The 17,749-nt window shown below is 42.7% G+C and overlaps 1 protein-coding gene across 2 annotated transcripts in view; it reads left to right on the top strand.

Moving 5' to 3' along the window:
* The first annotated feature begins 2,061 nt into the window (after positions 1–2,061).
* The window catches only part of ZEB1 (zinc finger E-box binding homeobox 1), a 202,168-nt gene continuing 186,480 nt past the window's right edge, over positions 2,062–17,749 (top strand). For both annotated transcript variants that reach the window (XM_072651927.1, XM_072651928.1), the window contains exon 1: positions 2,062–2,168. In XM_072651927.1, coding sequence (XP_072508028.1) covers positions 2,111–2,168 — 58 coding nt within the window. In that variant the 5' untranslated portion in view covers positions 2,062–2,110. The remainder of the gene's footprint in view (positions 2,169–17,749) is intronic.

Here is a 17,749-nt window from a genome sequence, read left to right on the forward strand (position 1 = left end):
TCTGGGGGGGGGGGGGGGGGGGGATTTGAGAGGAGGAGGCAAAGGGAAGGATACAGAAACAACTCCTGGAGTCACTAAATCCTGGCATCTCTAGCAGTACTACTGAAAAAGTGAGAGGGTAAAGAACAAGTCCCCAGTTCAGAAGACCTGGGTTCATGTCCTGATACTGACACTAGGTATGTGACTCCCTTCTGGGGATCAATTTCTTCATTTGTAAAATGGGGGCAGTGCTATATACATCAAAGGGTTATTCTAAGAAAAGTGCTTTGCAAACCTGAAAATGCTCTACAGAATTGTCCCTATCTGTGTATTTAAGTGGAACACGCAGTATTATAATATTCAAACACATATATTAAGAGTTATAAATTTTTAAAGGTGAAAAGGATAAAGGATGGTGAGGGGTGATGAGAGTCTAATAACTTTCTGTGGTAAAGATTCAAGAAGGAAAAAGAGTAAGAAGGCATTTCAGAAAAGAAATGGCACAGGTAAAGGATCCTGGAGGCAGCAAGTACATTTATCTGAGAGAAGCAAACAGTGTAGGTTGGAGAAAGGTAGTTAATTAAAACGAGAATAAGTTACCCACCAAACTTAAAACCTAAAGGCAACCCAGAGCCACTGGAAGGCCCTGAGGAGATAAGCGATCTATTCGAAATACTAATCAAGGGAAAAGGGGATTTTGATTCTTTGCAGATGACTGACACGAGGATAAAAATCTGATGTAGAATACTAATCTCATTCATCTGAGCCACACATTCAATTTCAACAAATAGTGCGCACACTTCTTGAAGAGGTCCAGGGCATAACATGGACAAGAAACAGAACTGTCATTTATCTACAGAATTAAACTTTCCAACAACGGAAATCATCCTGTGTCATTCATACTTTTTAATGTAATTTCCAAGAAAGGCTGTAAGAGCTTATTAGAAAATCTTCCAAAATTAAATACGATGGGTCAGGAGGAGGATGAAAACCGAATGCATGTTCACAGAAATGCGTGGCAGAGCACACACGGCTGCCTTCTCTGCCCTATGAAGGAAGAAACTTCGCAGTCCCTGACAACTGCCATGTTGTCCAATGACAACCAGCGCATTTCAAACGCACCCAAGCTCATCCATTGGGCACTTCAAGTTGACTCCAACTGCTACACTTTCCATGTGCCGCTGTTGCGTTTCCGACATCCACAGGCTCCTCCATTGGATGCATTTCCCGGTGGTTCAATCGCTGAATGGGGCGGGGGGGGGGGGGGGGGGCACCGACCCCTGCTCCGCACCACCAGGTCCCCCCCTTTGTTTCTTGACTCGGGGTCCCCTAAAGCACTAAGCTCGCCGGCCTGGGGGCTGTAAATCCCTAACTCTCCAGCCCCGACACCCATGATCCGTTATGTCTGCCCGGAGGGGAGGGGGAGGGGCCGGAAGGCCGAGGCCCGCACAGGTGAGATCCGAGGGGGGGCGGGGGGAGCACCCAGCTCGTCGTGGTCACGTGGGGCTCCTTGACACCCCCCCCTTCTCATCCGTGGATCCGGGGGTCCTCTGGGTGTGCGTGTGTGCGACAGCTGTCAGAGACCCCGGAACCTGTCCACGCGAGTCCCCCAGCCGCGGGCCATGGGGGGAGGGGAGGCAGCCCGGCCTAGTCCCCCCTCCCGCTCTAGGAGAGCTCGGCGTGGAGCGCAGCGGAGGGGCGGGGGGGTCCCGGGGAAGGGAGGGGGCACACGGGATGTGACCGCGGGAAGGGGTGGCCAGCGCTGCGTCCTTCACTCGCTCTTTACCTTGTCCAGCCCAGGTCCCGGGCGACTCCCGCTGCCCCACCACCCCCCGGGTACCTGAGGGGGAACTTTTCCCTCGGCCCCTCAGTTCCAAAGCTCGCCAGCGCCCACCGTTGCCGCAAACCGCCCTCGCCCTAGCAACAAGGTTCCGGTCGTAGAGCGAGCGCCTCTAGGTGTAAGGAAGGTGATGTCGTAAAGCCGCGAGTGTCGTAAACCAGGTGCGGTGGGGAGCCCGGGGAGGGGGGAGCGGAGGGAGGGAGGGAGGGGTGGAGGCGGAGGGGTGAGGGGGGGGAAGGGGGAGGGAGGGGGAGGAGGTGACTCGAGCATTTAGACACAAGCGAGAGGATCATGGCGGATGGCCCCAGGTGTAAGCGCAGAAAGCAGGCGAACCCGCGGCGCAATAACGGTGAGTCCGCGGACGGGCTCGGGGAGCGGCGGGGCCCAGGGCGAGCCCGGCGGCCGGGGCGCGCCCGGGGCTGAGGAGGGAGAGCCGGGCCGGGCCGGGGGGCCGCGGGGCGAGGGACGGGGAAAGTCGAGTGGGAAAGTAGAAAGTAGTGGTGGGAGCCCCCCGCCGCCTGCTGCCCGCGGAGCCGGAGCCCGAGCCCGAGCCCGAGCCGCTGCCCCAGCCCCGGCCCCGGCCCCAGCCGCCGGCCGCTGCTCTGCCTGAACCGTTAGCTAGTGCTCCCCTTACCTGGCGGCTCTCCGCCTAGCGGCTCCCGCCGCGCCTGCCTCCCTGGACCGTTAGCCGCGGCGGCTGCATCCCGGCCCCTCGGGGCGGCGGGGCCACTTCTCGGGCTCCGGGCGGAGCCGCCGCCGAGGCTTTTCGCACTTTTCCCCCTCTCTCTGCCTCTCTCCCCGGCTTCTCCCCCCTTCCTCCTCCTCCTCCCTTCTCAGCCCTCCTCGGTGTCATTCTCCCGCAATCCCGAGGCCCCCGCGAGCCCGATGAACAAACTTGTTCCCCGCGTCCCTGGGGGGGGAAGTGGCCCCCCGCCCCCTGCCCCCGCGCGGCCGTGGCGGGGGGGCGCCCGAGCTGTTGGCCCGGCCGGGGCGGGGGGTGGCGGTGCTGCCGGTGCTTGTGAACAGTGTTTTGGGTGCGCCAGGAGGGGCGGGGAGCGCCCCCCAGCTCCCAGGGCGCCCGAAGTTGTCTCTCCCGAGCGGAGAGAGCGGATGCGTGGGGGAGGCTGCTGTCCGCCCGGCCGGGTGGTGCCCGCGGACGTCGGGCAAGTTACCTGGCTCGGGAGACCCCGGCCCCCGGCGCGGGGGGGAGCGTGGGGGGCCGGGCCGGCTGCGCACGGGTGTTGTCGGGGAAGTTGTTACCTGGGGGAGACGCGCGGAGGCGAGCGTGGAGCTGTGTCTGCGGCTCGGGCTCGAGTGGGAGGGGAGGGACGGACGGACGGACTGACGGGCGGGCGGCCGCTGTAGTGCTTATTGATCCGGGCTGATTGGCGGGCGAAGCCCCCCGCCTCCCACCCACAGGGGGGCCAGCCCGAAAGGAGCCCGAGCCCCCGGCCGCCGCCGCCCAGCCCGTGTAAGTTTCTCGCGTCTCCGCCCGAGGTCTTCCCGGCCTGAAACTCCCGTGGCCGGGCGGGCAGCGGGCGGGCCCTCCTCCCCCGGGCTCTGCTGCTGCTGCCGCCGCCCGGCCCCGCGCCTTCCCCCGTACCTGCGTGTCGAATCGGGGGTGGGAGCGGCGTGGCCGAGCCGCTGAGGCTATATAAGGAATGACATGGACGTCGCAGCCCGCGGGCCGGGGGCTGCTTTGGGGGTACGTGGGTTCTTTCCGAAGGGGGAGCGGGGCGCAGCGTGCCTGTGACAGCGTCTCCATCTCCTAGAAAAGGAGGGGATGAGCTGTTCCTAGTCCCCGTGGGCTGCGAAAGGGGAGGCTCGGTCACCTTTCCTGCCGTTGGAGGTGCTGGAGGGGGCTTCCTGTCTGGAGCTGGTCCTTCCAGCCCCGGGGCGGGCTCTCGGCAGACCAGGGCTGGGATTGCGGCTCCTGGCCGTGGATTTAATTAACCATTGAAACACGCAAATAAACAGCCCGAGCTGAAAGAACGCGCCAAGTTGCGCTTGGAAGTTGCGTTATCGTGGCCCGCCGCGGGCCGGGGGCGGCCGGGGGCGGGGGGCGCGTCGCCGAGGCTCGGCCCGGTTCGTTCCCCGGGTGGGGAGCGCCCCCCGCGTGGGGGCCGCCGAAGGGCTGCGGGAAAGGTAAGTTCGGAAAGCGCGGCGCCGTCTCCCCGGATTACGGCGTGGGGCGTCCGAGGAAGGGGCTTTTCTTGTTGCTGACGACATGTGTGTGACATGTGAGTCTGAGCCACCAGTGTCTGTGCAGCTGCTGTAAACATGTTTACCTGCACGGGGGGGAGAAGGGAGCTGCTCCTCCACATCCCGTCCTAGGAAGATCTCCTCCTAGCCATATCAACAGATGACCTAAGGGGGAAAGGCGTTCCGGAAAGGTCCGGGAGAGCCCAGCCCGAGGCAGGCTCGGATCGCCGCGGCAAATGGCAACTGGTGCAGGTAGACAAAGATGGGGTTGAGTTCTCTGCTGCCGGCGGTGTCAGCCCCCTCCCGCCCGCCGCCTCCGTGCTCCGGGGACGCCTTTATTTACCGCGATGCCTGGCGGTGTTTGTCCTTTGTGTTTAACGTTAGACAAACAGATTGAAGGCCGGCTAGCGCAAAGCGATTTGTCTGCGGCATGCATCGCCCAGAAAACAAAAGGTGTATGAGATAGGACTGTTCCAGGTACCTTCCATTTTCACCGCTTTGGGATCCTCGCATTGCGTCTGGTTCTGTTGTTGTTCGGAAGTGCTTCTCATTCGTAGATGAATAATCAGCATGTCTGTTGTCTAAGCTGTACGTAGCGATATATTTTACGAATTAAAAATGAGCTTCCCATGCCACTGCAGTGAAACCTCAGGATGGGCACTGGTGAATATTTCTTAGCAACGCAGTCGTGTTTAAGTGGCAGATATTTTCTGATGGGAACTGCCAGTAAGAATGCTAGCCGCCGAAGGCTTATGGTTAAGAGATAAGCGTTGGTTGTGCTGGGATGTGCTCATGGAGGTACTTCGTTTCATTTGCATGGAAATAATTTTTGTTCATTCTAGATCAAGGCAGAGCAGATTGTGATGCTTATGCAAATTTTAATTTCCTTTCTGGAATATCTGTTGTTTGAGTGGGGAGGGTGTAAAATAGGAGTCTCCAGTACTGTTAACTTGACAGCTAGTCATCCAGTTGAGTAGCGTTTGCCCTTAGAACAAACCTTATGCAGCGAACTTTATGTGAATGCTGTAAGTCATTTTTAATGGAGATAAATTAGAGCTGCGTAAATGGATTTCAAAATGGCCCTGGTTGCTTTGTTTATTATATATATTTGAAGAGTTAAATTTTCTCATTTCCCACCTCTCACAACCTTTTCTTTTGGAAAAGTCTACTCGAGTAACTGAAGTCTGTCATTCTGGTATATTAACCAAATGGAAAGGTACATGCATATGTTAGAGACACTTTCCTTGCTGTCTTTGGAATCCACCAGTAGAGGATGCTAACAAAAGAGATATGTTGTACTACTCTACTGTGAGTCTTCTTACCTCCTACCATGTTAGAACCTTTAGTATTTCCATTTTTGTGAAATTATTTCACCTTGTGCTAGTTTAAATAACAGATGCAATGTAATTAAAATATAGATAGAAATAGTTTCAAATCTAATCATCTTTACCTTAAAATTGTAGTTGGACCAAACTGTATTACTAAAAGGCCTATGTTCTTAATTTTTTTTTATCTTACATGATGACTCTGTGTGTGTGTGTGTGTGTGTTGGGAGTAGGGCTTGAAGACTTAATGACTTTGCCATATTTTTTTTTTTATAGTGGCTATATTTTAATTACAATTGGAGCAGAGCAAACATGAAATCTCATACGAAAATTCTAATATAATGGTAACAGAGTGGCAAGCATATCTCCACTGGGATTTTTTTTTCCTTATGGGGAATTGTTCTGATCCTTGAAGTAAGCAATAACATGGCTTTTTAAAATTATTACCATGTCTCTCTTAAAAAAGTAAACAGAGATTATATGGCAGTTAAGTTAACCAGTAGACTCCAGACCTTAATACCTTAAGGATTTTCCTTTCATTTGTATTCTTCTTTGCTTGTCCTTTAATACTTTCTCCTTCTGATGATCCTCTCATCTCCCCCCCCCCACCTCACCCCCATCCTTCTCATTAGGGATCATGTTTTGCATGAATTTAAACTGCCAACTGAAAGAAGTAGTGTTCTGAATCCAATACAGTCTTACATAAACACTGAAATCGCAGTTTTTAAAATGCATATTTTGTCTAATGAAGTAACTACAGAGGCACTGTGGTATGGGGATAGAGGACCATCCTTAAAATCAAAGTCCTGGATTCAAGTTCTGTTTTCACACCTACTGGCTATATTATCACCATCAAATCGGTTATCGTCTTGACACTCAAGCTAACTTTAAAATTGTGTTTCCCAGCGCTTGTCCATTGACATGCACAGGAAGGGGATCTCCTTTCTAGCTGTTCACCATACTAATGAAATCTCAGGTCTGGACCAATAAAAATAACTCTTCTTGTACTTTGCATCTTTCATCAGTTGTGTAAATATACTAGTAAATTGGTTTTTTAAGCTTTTAATTTAGTTCAAATGTCAGAAATATTTAATTGCCCAATTATTGTAATGTTGTTTAAATATACCAACACTTTTAATAAAAAGTGAGTGACACCTTTTTGTCTTAAGATAAACATGAAAACTTAATACCATGAAAATATATTTTGTTTTTATGTAATTTTTCTTAGTGTGTCATCATGTAAATAGTGTAGGTCTTTATAATTAGGTCTTTATCACCTCAGAGGCATTACTTAAACTTGGCATTCTCATAATTATCAAGAGCCTAGCAGAAATTGTGGTGGTGCTGATCACACTTTTTTCTGAGCTGATGAGACTTATTTATTAAATATCATATTAATTGTAGCAGGGAGTAAAATTTCAAACAATGCTTATTTTTAAAGTGAGACCTACCTCTCACTGATGCATGTTAATTTGCTTTGATTGACCATACTTTTTCTTCCCATTTTCATCAACTGTTGCTAAATGCCACCATGCCTTTCCATTCTAAATGTGCCAAAGGATCCTAATTAGCAATTCGTGATTTTTAATAATGGCAACATTATTTATTATTGTGGTTAAGCTTTTATTGTTTTTTTACCCCTTTCTGTGTTAATCATGTCCAAACATGTGAGGAGAGCCAGATGTAAACACAGATGCTCTATCATGTGAGATTACAATGGTGGCTCCTCAGCTACTTTGTGTCCTGATTGTAGTGGGGGAGGTAGAAAGCAGCTCTGCAGGTGTTAAATGCAGATATGCACCTAGTACACTAAAGTGCAGAAGGAGAGTTCTCTGAACAAGGTCAAGGGCCTTGGTGAAACTGCCCTCTACAAACAGGGGCTTTACTCATTTTGTGTCGCTTTGTGTCATTTTGATCTATGAAGGTAAAATATTTGTGTTCTTTATGCATAAAAGAGAAATAGAAAATAAAAGTGGTAGGAATTTAAACTTAAACCTGTTATGTATCTTAAATTTATAGAACAAATAGATAAAAATGCATTTATTAAATGATTACTATGTGTAAAACCCTGAGTTAAGCCCTGGAGATATGTATATGGCAAAGCAAGACAGTCCATGCTGTCAAGGCTTAGCATGCATTCTAATGGAGAAGATAATAGACATTAGTAATTTCAGCTTCTAGTCAGAAGAAAAGGCCCCATGGTCCTCAGGGATGTAACATCAAAGCAGATGGCAATGCGTTTTCTTTCATGTAATTTCCACTGATAAAGCCATATCATTTTTCTGACTTATAACCATTTGACGATATGCAAGCCTTGGGAGGTAAGACATCTTGTTCTGGTCTTCAGTGGCTGTGACTGCTGAGGACTCAAGGGCTGCAACACCTGCAAAGGCAGTTACCAGTTCCCGTCTCAACAGAGGTCACTTCTCTGAATGGTGACTGCTGGGACTGGACTGGAAACAGGGCAGGTGCTTTGTAGGAGGCTGCTATTTCCAGGTTTACCCCTGCATTACTGAGGCGCTCTATTTCTTTTGAAGGGTTCGGTTTTCAAAAGAGAATGCCTGAAAGTCTAAGTAGACAACATTGAGACCTTGATCCAGAGTTTCATGAACATTTAGAAGTATGAGCCTGGGTTTTGCTGATTCATGGGGCCAGAGATCTAGGACTGGAGGATGCTTCAGAGGATAGCTAGTCCAACATCCTCATTTTATAGATGAGGAAATTGAGACCCAGGGAGGTGAAAGGGACTTGTTCCAGATCATCGAATTTGTCTGCATCAAATGAGAATTTGAATACAAGCCATGGGGCTTATCATTGTAACATGGATTCATTGATTTATGCTTTTTGTGATTTTACTCTACCAAACTTGATAGATTTGATCTATTATTTTTTGTACCAGGATATAGTTTTTGTGATTCTTCATTTGAGATAGTAGTTAACCTTTTTATTTTTATGTAGTCCTTTTTACTAGATAATTCACAGTCACAAGGTGTTTGACATTTAGCTGCTTCCTCTTTAGAACTGCTCTGCGTGTAGATGTTAATTATTCCAATTGTTTTTAATGATGTCTTAGTATAGTTTACTCAAAAACATTGCTTTCTTAAAGGAAGAAATCTAACTTTTGGAGGACCCCAATTTCTGAACGTCCAAATAACTTGGGTATTACTTCCTCCACCCTTCTGTAAAGTTTAAAAAAGTCTTTTATAATTAATTTATTGGCTTTTCTCATACCCTGGAAATGTAAAGAACTTTAGACTACTCTTATGTTCTTGTTATTTTGATTATGCTGATCTTTTCTCCCTATTTTGTTACAGTTGTTCTTGGTCTCCATTGTCTTTAATGAAGTTATTGTACCTCCCCAAATTCCTCATGATGAACTTTATGCTTTCTTTAAAATTTTATTATTTTAAATTTATCTTCACCTTTTCACCCATTTTGCCTCTGTTTAACTCCATATGCTAATTCTAGGGATTAATTTGATAATTTATCCTTTTGTATTTAAAATTCTAAGCATGACATAATAAAATGCCCTTTCTGGGCCTATCTTTCCTTATTTGTATATACAGTCAGTGTAAAGTTCTGATTCTGAATAGAATGATAGCTGTGTATTTAAAATCCACATATATGTCTACAGCATGCTAAAAATTTCTAATTTTCTGATTCTCTTCTTTTCACAAGAAACATCCTTAATATACAATTTATCCTATTAGACTGTAGACTGTCCCATTCAGAGTTGTCTCCCTGCAACAACAGTTATGCTATATCTTGATTTAGGATAATTTAGGATAACTTTTAAGCTAATTATTCTATTTTTAAATTCTGTTTACTGAAAAACAGTTTAGTCATAAGGAACTTCACTGGTCATAGTAGACTATAGCCTGAGAACCAAACCTGGTTCATGACTGGTTTTTATATGGTCTATGAGCTAAGAAATGTTTTTTGCATTTTAAATAAAGCTGCATTTATTGTACCTTGTATTATTTAAAGTTGTATTGATTTACAGATATTTTTGCTTAGCTCTCCTTTAATGTCACAAGGGAGCATTCAATCTATAAGGGAGGAGATTGTTTTTAATTATGACATTATAGTGCTGTAAAGGTAAGAGTGCATGATTAAGATGCCCCCTAAAATTACTAGTACAGTTGTTAAGTTTAAGCCTCATGTATTTCATGGATCAAGGATCATAGATTTAGAATTGGAGTGTCATGGACTCCAGACTTCCTTATTTGACAAATGAGGAAACTGAGGCTGAGAAAGGTTCAGTGACTTGCCTGAGGTAGTAAGTGTCTGTGATAGGATTTGAACCCATATCTTTCAGACTCCCAAGTCCAGCACTCTTTCCCGTATGTCTTTGCTGTGTCTCTTTCCTGAACAAATTTAATCCTGTGGGTGATTTAGTAGACATTCACCTTTGATATAATTTAAAATAGGCATGCCCAGCCTTCAAAACACTTTAAACTACTGAAATGGATTTGTGATCTCATCGGGAGATGTTCTCAGCAGTGATGCATATCACATCTCATCCAGGCTTGCTCATCCTGTGTGGCTCTGGACCACAGCCTCCGCTGAGTTTTCCATAAGAAACCCACTCAACTGATTGGGCCTATCTTCCCTTTCTCTTGGCATTCTGAAGACAGCTGGAGAACATCAGTAAACCCTCACCTCCCTTTTGCCATGTGACAAGCTTATCTTTTTTTTTTTTTTTAATCACATACCTTTCTTTGATGATATCCTTTACTCTGGTTCTTCATATATTTATTGTGTACCCATCCTGTGTAGATGTTTAGGGCACACTTTTTTTGAGTGATTGTCTTTTTCGGTCCAGATAGCTCTGTATTGGAGATCATTACCATGCCATCCACAAATAAGGGCATTTGTAGGATATAACCATATGGCAGAGGTTGTAAACCTAAGGTTCATCAACTTGGATGGGGATAAAAATTTCTTGATTTTATTCACCTCTAACTGAAATGTAGCATTTCCTTCAGTTATCTAAAAACATTAGTCTAATGAGTCCCCTAGGTTTCACCAGACTGATCAAGTGGTCCATGACCCAAAAATGGTTAAGAATTCCTGACCTCTGGGAAACCCCTTCAACTTGGACTTTAGGCATATGTCCAGGTAATTCAAGCCTACGTCTTTCTGTTTTATGCCCTGTCATAAAACAAAGTTCTCTGCTGTTGTATCTTTACATGAATTTTTTATAATTTTGATGTATCCATGGGAGATTTCTTATTGGAAAATGAGGCTTTAAGGAAGTAGTTTGCTCTACTGAATGGAAAGACTTAAAAAAATTAGTCAAGAGTAAACGCAGTGTGAAATTATGTTCTCTTTATCTTTTGATGACTTGTGCACAAAGAGATAGTCTCCCATGAAAGAATACTTACTGATGTCATTGACAGACAAGACATCCCAAAAATCTTCGTGTAGCTTTAATCTATTAAAGGGCAAAGCTATTAATAATGACTTACAGCTACACTAAGATTTCTGGGACACCCTGTATGTATAACTTAATTTCATAAAAATTTTTGTAGGTGGAAAATCAGGCCTGAAAAGTGCTAGTTGTTGATGGTCTCTTAGTTGATTTTGGAGAGGGTAATAATAATAATGTCCAAGATTTTTCTCATACCTTTACCTTTCACTTCCAGTTAGTTTGTGAATCAGTGACTTCATAACTGTTTTCTAATTCAGATCTCTTCCTTGATGTTCATTTCATCTGATCCACCCCTTTGTCCTGACTTTGTTCTCTTTGGTATAACTTCTACATCATATATAGGTAGAAATGCCTGAGGTATTAGCATCCCCAATGTGGTGGATTCACAGTCATATCTTTTCCGTTTAAGGAGGGTTCCTAGGACAGACCTTTCTTTGTTTCTTACTTCTCTGGGGTATTTTCTCTCTTTTCTCCTTCTGCTCCCCATTTACAGCTTCCTTTTAGGTCAGAGGTTCCCAAACTTATTTGGCCTACTGCCCCCTTTTCAAAAAAGAAAATTAATCAGTGCCCCCTAGCAATCTATTTTCTTTAACCCTTTTAATATATGTTTTTTTAAATTCACATCACTTCAAAAAATATAAAATATATTTTTAAATGATACATCAAATTTAATAATTTATTATGAATTTGTGGGGATTTTTTCTACATTGAAATTTTGATGACACAGTATGTAACCATATAACATTGTATTTGTAAACAAGTAATTAAATGCACATATTCCTGCCAATGCATGCTGGACTTTCCCACAATGCAAGACAGGCTTGCCCGCCAACACTTGCTTGTTAAAACATGTTGACAGACTTGACTATTGATTGGTTATAACTTGCATTTTGTGTGTTTATTTGGAAAATAATGACTTTAACTATTACGCAAGAGATGAAGCATGTACAACAATTTTTCAAAAATTTCTTATTTTCTTTCCTTATATTTCTACCTCCCCCTTATTTTTATTCAACACCCCTCCTCCCTCTTGGCACTCAAGGCTATTGCCACCCTCTTGGATCTTTCAGTGCCCCCCCAGAAGGTGGTATGGCCCACTTTGGGAACCTATGTGAAATTGTGTTGTTTTCTCCCATTAGAATATCAACTCCCTGAGGGCAGGAGCTGTCTTTTTTTTTTTTTTTTTTGCTTAAATTTGTGTTGATAGCACTTAGTGTAGTACCTAACATAAAGTAATCACTTTTGCTTGTTGATCGACAGGTATCTGTTCTTACCTTTGCATTGAATTCGCCAAATATCAGTTCATTTGGAGACCTTATTGAGTTCCATATAGAATTTACCTATTCATCCTATGTAAGGATGTTAACACCTAAGGTATAATTATTTTCATGGCAGTCTTTTTGAAAGAGCTTATCACACGTACAACAATACTAACTAACCAAAAAAAAAAAAAAAATCCAGTGACACATTTCTTCAAGGCTTTGATCTCATTAAACCAATACCTTTTTATTTGCCTGTACAAGTAAAACCTGTGAACTTTGTTTCCATTTAGCTGCAACTGCCTTCCATCTTCTGATTTTACTTAGGGTTAAAATGTTAATATTGGCATGATTCAGTTCTTCCAATAATAAGTCCACTTATTTGGACAAGGATCTCTCGTGTAGTGTAGTAACAACCAAGTTAAAGTTTATAGGTATTATACATATTGTATGATCTTAGTGCCCTCTTTCTCATCCACAGTTGACAGTTTAAAATAAGTGGGCTATGCTGAACTGAGTACCTTTGTATTTTTCTTTATTTCTTGGGTTGCAGTGGCCAAAGAAGTCAGTGCCAAGTACCCAGCTTCCTTGTTACAAACCTCTCCATCCTTAGCTTGATTGGTACTCAGAAATCATACTATATCTGTTCCTGAGACTGTACTGGGAGTCCCTCCAGCTTTGTAGAAAGGTTAGAGTTTGCTTTCCTTTGGAAAACCTTTTAGAAACCAGGATCATTAGTACACTACAATGAGGTATCAGGATGGGACTTTGTGGAGGAATCGCATAGGAACGAAAAGAAAATTTACTGGAAAGGAAAACTAACAAGATTGCTTATCTGCCTGACCCTCTTTAATGAATTTACATCAAATACAGTAAATTTAACTGCTCTTAAAGTTTGTCTAATAGTTTATTTAATAACCAAAAAATTCTGTAAGATAGCTGAAAACCAAGAAGTAACCAAAAATAGTTTCTAAGCAAGTATGATACTTGAAAACATTTGTAATTACATCAGTGTGGCTAATCCTTTCACTGATGTAGGTCACGACCCCTCCATGCCTTAGTAGATTTGCAGTAGCTAAAATAATTTAATCACCTGTTGTCACCTGGTGACAAATCTTTCCAAATTTAGTTGAACTTGTCATGACAAATACAGAATTGATTGCTTGGCTTGTATTTAAAGCCTTGACAAGTTAGTATGATCCATCAAAGTTTTACACTAAGTTATATATCCAGTGTAACCCACTGCCCTGGCTACAGCACAAGAAAGGTATGTAAAATAGTGTGTTAATAGAGCAGAAATTGATAGGATGAAATTGATTTGTGTTGGAAAGAGCACCAAATTTGGGATTCCATTTCTGCCAATTAGAAGTTAGATGGCCTGGAGCAGGTCAGTCAGCTTTTCTGTGCCTTAGCCTCTTCTGTAAAAGAAGGATTATAATACTTGGACTTTCTACTTCACAAAGTTAAAAATCAAATGAGATGATGTGCAAAATGTGCTTCTTAATAAAGTGCAATATATGTTTGAGTTGATGATAAGTTTGAAGTCCATTAAAGAGGACAATTCTCCCACATACAAAGCCCTTAGGCAGAGCCTTCTTTTTATATACAATTTTTATGCTTTATGAATTCATCTCTCAACTCTTGGTAATTAGGTGTCATGTGTGAAGCAGGCATGCAGTGACTCCCCCAAACCACAGCTAACATAGAGAAAGGGGGACCTCTAGAGGTATGAGGTTTGACTAGTTGACCTCTAAAATCTCTTCCAGCTTCCCAGTGAAATTTCACAGAAAAACCAAAGGAAACAATGATTAGAAGAATTTTAAAATTGAAGCATTCTAGGGCTCTTTAATGTTGAAAGAAATACCTCTATGTTCCTTAGTAGTTCTTGAGGTCATTTCTGTACTAAAGTTCTGTTAAGTACAGGTTAAAGGTTAATTATATTTAGTATCTTCTATTAAGGAAAAATAGTATATAACATTTTAAAAGGTTTGAACTTTTTTTTAAGTAAAGGTTTATTACTTTTAAAAAGGTAAGCTTCAATTATCTGGACAGTTCATTCATTTGGGACCTTATTCCCAATTGATGTTGGAAAACTTTTTTGATAATTATTACATATATACATCAGTGAACTGATAAAGATAATATATCTGAATTTGACAATCTTTCATGATCTCCTCATGGATAAGATTAATAAAAATGGGTTGTGTGTTAACATAATTAGATGTAGAATCATTTAGAGGATGTGTAATAAAGAAGATTTTGCCATCAGGTGAAAGATCATACAAGTATCATAGAACCAAAATTGGAAGGAAACTTAGAAATCCCCTTATATATACTATTTTTAAAAATTTCCCTGGGTCCCAGGTAACTCTCAAAGAAGGTGCTGTTGGTGTTTCCTCTTTAGGAAATTCCCTCTATCAATGAAATCACAGGTACAGCCCCTAGCCCCACCCTTGGGTCCAAGCAAGGCTTCTTGACAAAAATCTCCATCACCCATAATGCACTTGGGCTCTCTAGCCTGAAAGTATGGGAAGGAAAGTAAGAGGGGAGGCTTATAATAGGATGGCAGCATGGGGAGGAGCAGAGGCTCCTTGGGCCACAGGACACGGGATATCAGGAGCAGCTGCCCTTTAACTGTTGTTTAGGATTTGGCACTTTGGGTAGAGACATGAGAATTATTGATGAAGGAGATTAACAGATTGTTGAAGAAAATATCCAGACTATAAATGCTTATTGTTTTATTTTCATGTAATATGAACTGTAAATTCTTATGCTACATGATCATGGAATGAGTTGTTCTGATCAGTCAGAGGGACTGCTTATACTGTTACTGATTTTTAGGGAATCAGAATATGTCTCTTTATGCTGAAGTTTATTGAATATAATTTAACATGGAACTGCTGAGTCAGAAGGCACTTTGTTTCTGTGAAGCCTCAGGACAGTTCTGATGAACCTTTGTTATAATTGTACTCTCTCATGGGGTAGAGAAGGAGCTCCAAACCTGTGATCTCTTCAGTGTGAGCAGTCACTGGGATGGGGGCACTTCCAGCTGTGGATTGTCTCTCACAATGACAGTGAATGAGCTTGGAGCTTTGGGTACAGAGCTAGCAGATGCAGAGGTGGCGCTGGGTCTTGTAGTCCAGACTCCAAGGCTAACTCTCTGCCTGCCAACGCAAGCAGCCTTTCTTTACAGTGTCCTACAGGTGCCTGAAAAGATGAGCTAGTAGAGTTCATCAGCTTTTACAATATGCTTACTTAAGTAGAATAAAAATACTATTAATAGTAACTGTACTGGACACATGCTTCTTGATGGTCTTCACATACATTTTCACATATATTGTTGGCAGTGAAAGAGTGCTAGATTTAAAATCAGAGAACTTGAATTCGTTTGCCAGCTCTTAGACTTAATATCTATGTGACCTTGATCAAGTCACTTGAAACCCGTGTAATTTCTTTCTTTGTTAAAAAAAACCAAAAACCAAAAACCAAGAGCATTGGATTAGATGACCTCTAAGGACAGTAAATCAAACTAAATCTTATATTTGGAGGCTGACAGCCATAGGATGGGGAAGGAGCAAAATAGATGTCTAATTATCAGTAGTCAAGAACAGTAAGTGATGTTGCGTCTTTCTTACTTTTTCCCCTTATTTATATGTCATAATATGATTATGGGTTGTTAAAATTCTTATAAATTCTTTGAATTTCACAAGTCTATATTATTACATTATTTAGGGTTTGAAATGGAAAGATTTGCTGGTATTCCTTCATATTTCATTATCCTCACATTTATTTCCTTAACACACAAGATGAAAAAGGAACTTTGTGAACATGAGAATGGTTCAACATTAGAAAAGCTTGATCGCCTGTGGAACTTTGATACCTCATTGGACTTGTGGTCTTGATATGGCTCCTTCCTTCCATGATTCAGCTTGTAACCAGTGCATGCTTTCTTTTCTAATTGGGACTCTAGTTTGTGGCACTGGAGATACCCAGGGTGCTGGGGCCTTCCTCTAGTAAACTTGACATTGTGGGGATACTAATGCAGCATGGGGGCTTTTCATTGGTCATCTCTGTTGCCATAGGACCAACATGAGGCAGAATGGCATTTTAATTGATTCTTGAAGGATGGGTAGGATTTCAACAGGAGAAGGTGGTAATAGGAAGGGCATGTGTTGTTAGAAGGAAGGAACATTGTGAGTGAAGAGAAAAGGTTGGCTAAAATTTAGAATTCTAGTTTGGCTGAAATTTAAGGTCATGAGAGAGGGTAGATGGAGACAGGTCCATCCAGATTATGGAGACTCTTGAATGCCATAAGATTTTAAATTTTGAAATAAAAGTCAGTGGTCAGTCATTGAACATTGTATTTCTCTGTTCTGTGTTCACCAGCGTACAAATGATATGATCAAGCTGTGCTTTATAGAAAGAATAGTCCAGTGGCTATGTGTAGGATAAATTGTGAGGGAAGAGAAGTGGAGAGGTAGGCATGAAGAAAGTGATGGAAGCCAGGAAGCCAGGTGTAAGAAGTCCAGAGCACCTCAAGCTAGCATAATAACACTTGCCACGCAAGAGAGGAGATAGAGTTGAGGTAGACTGTGGAGATAGAATCTCAACAGAGGCTTTTGCATCTCATTGACTAAGAGTATAGAGAGACCATAACTCCAAGATGAAGAGCCAGGGTTCCTGAGGGGACTGCCATCCAGGGAAAACAGGAAATGGAGCAGGAATGAAATTGATCAGAGGTTCCACAAAGTTACAAACTCTTTTAAGGCTTCCTTAGTATTCTCAGTACTTTTTATTCTTAATGTGTATAATTTGACATCAACTGATTACATAAGCTGCTTTAAATTAGATGCTGCTTTAAAAATTAGATGACCACATTTGTTTCAGGTCTTTAAAACTATATTTCAGCACTACTATGGCATATATTGTTATGGTACCTAAATTAAGTGAATTTGATAAAGTAGCCTAGATGTTTTAACATACACTCAAAATAAGCAGAATCTATCTAGTGTTTTAAGGTTTTCAGACTGCTTTACTTACATACATCACATTTGAATTATTATAGGATCCACTTGCATTTCAAAACTTTTAAATTTAAAATAAAACAAAAACCCATTAGTTTGAAAACTTACGGATTTAGAATTTCTATAGCTCAAGCATAACATAAACAATAATTATTGAATAAAAGTTCAGAATAATGTCATCTTGGAATTTGAGGTAAATCAGGTTCTGAAATCAGTAGCTTTTTCAAACCCCAAACTAAACATATTAGATTTCTTTATCATGCCACCAAAAGACCACCATTGTCAAATGGCTCAGCATCCCAAAAGGATATGGTTCTACTATAGAATATAATGTTAAAGATGCAGAATTACCATGTGCTTTGCTGTTGTACCCTAAGGACCAACAGGGCCTTTTCCTCTGAGTTGGAACTGAAACCTATTAAATATGTTGTCACCTCCATTAGAATTTGAGTGCTTGAGACCAGGGACTCTCTTTTCTATTTGTATTTCCAGGATTTAATACAGTACCTTGCCCATAGTAACCGCTTAATAAATTTCTTCCCCATTCATTCATGTCTGGGTCCAATTATGCAATCCTAACATATTCAAGGAAAGTCCAATAATTTAGTTCTGTTATATTCAGGAAATTTTATATTTAATCAATCTCATGCAAAGTTTATCTTGTGAATTTTAACTTTTTTATGACA

This window comes from Notamacropus eugenii, chromosome 3 (genome assembly GCF_028372415.1).
Source record: "Notamacropus eugenii isolate mMacEug1 chromosome 3, mMacEug1.pri_v2, whole genome shotgun sequence".
Lineage (NCBI taxonomy): Eukaryota > Metazoa > Chordata > Mammalia > Diprotodontia > Macropodidae > Notamacropus > Notamacropus eugenii.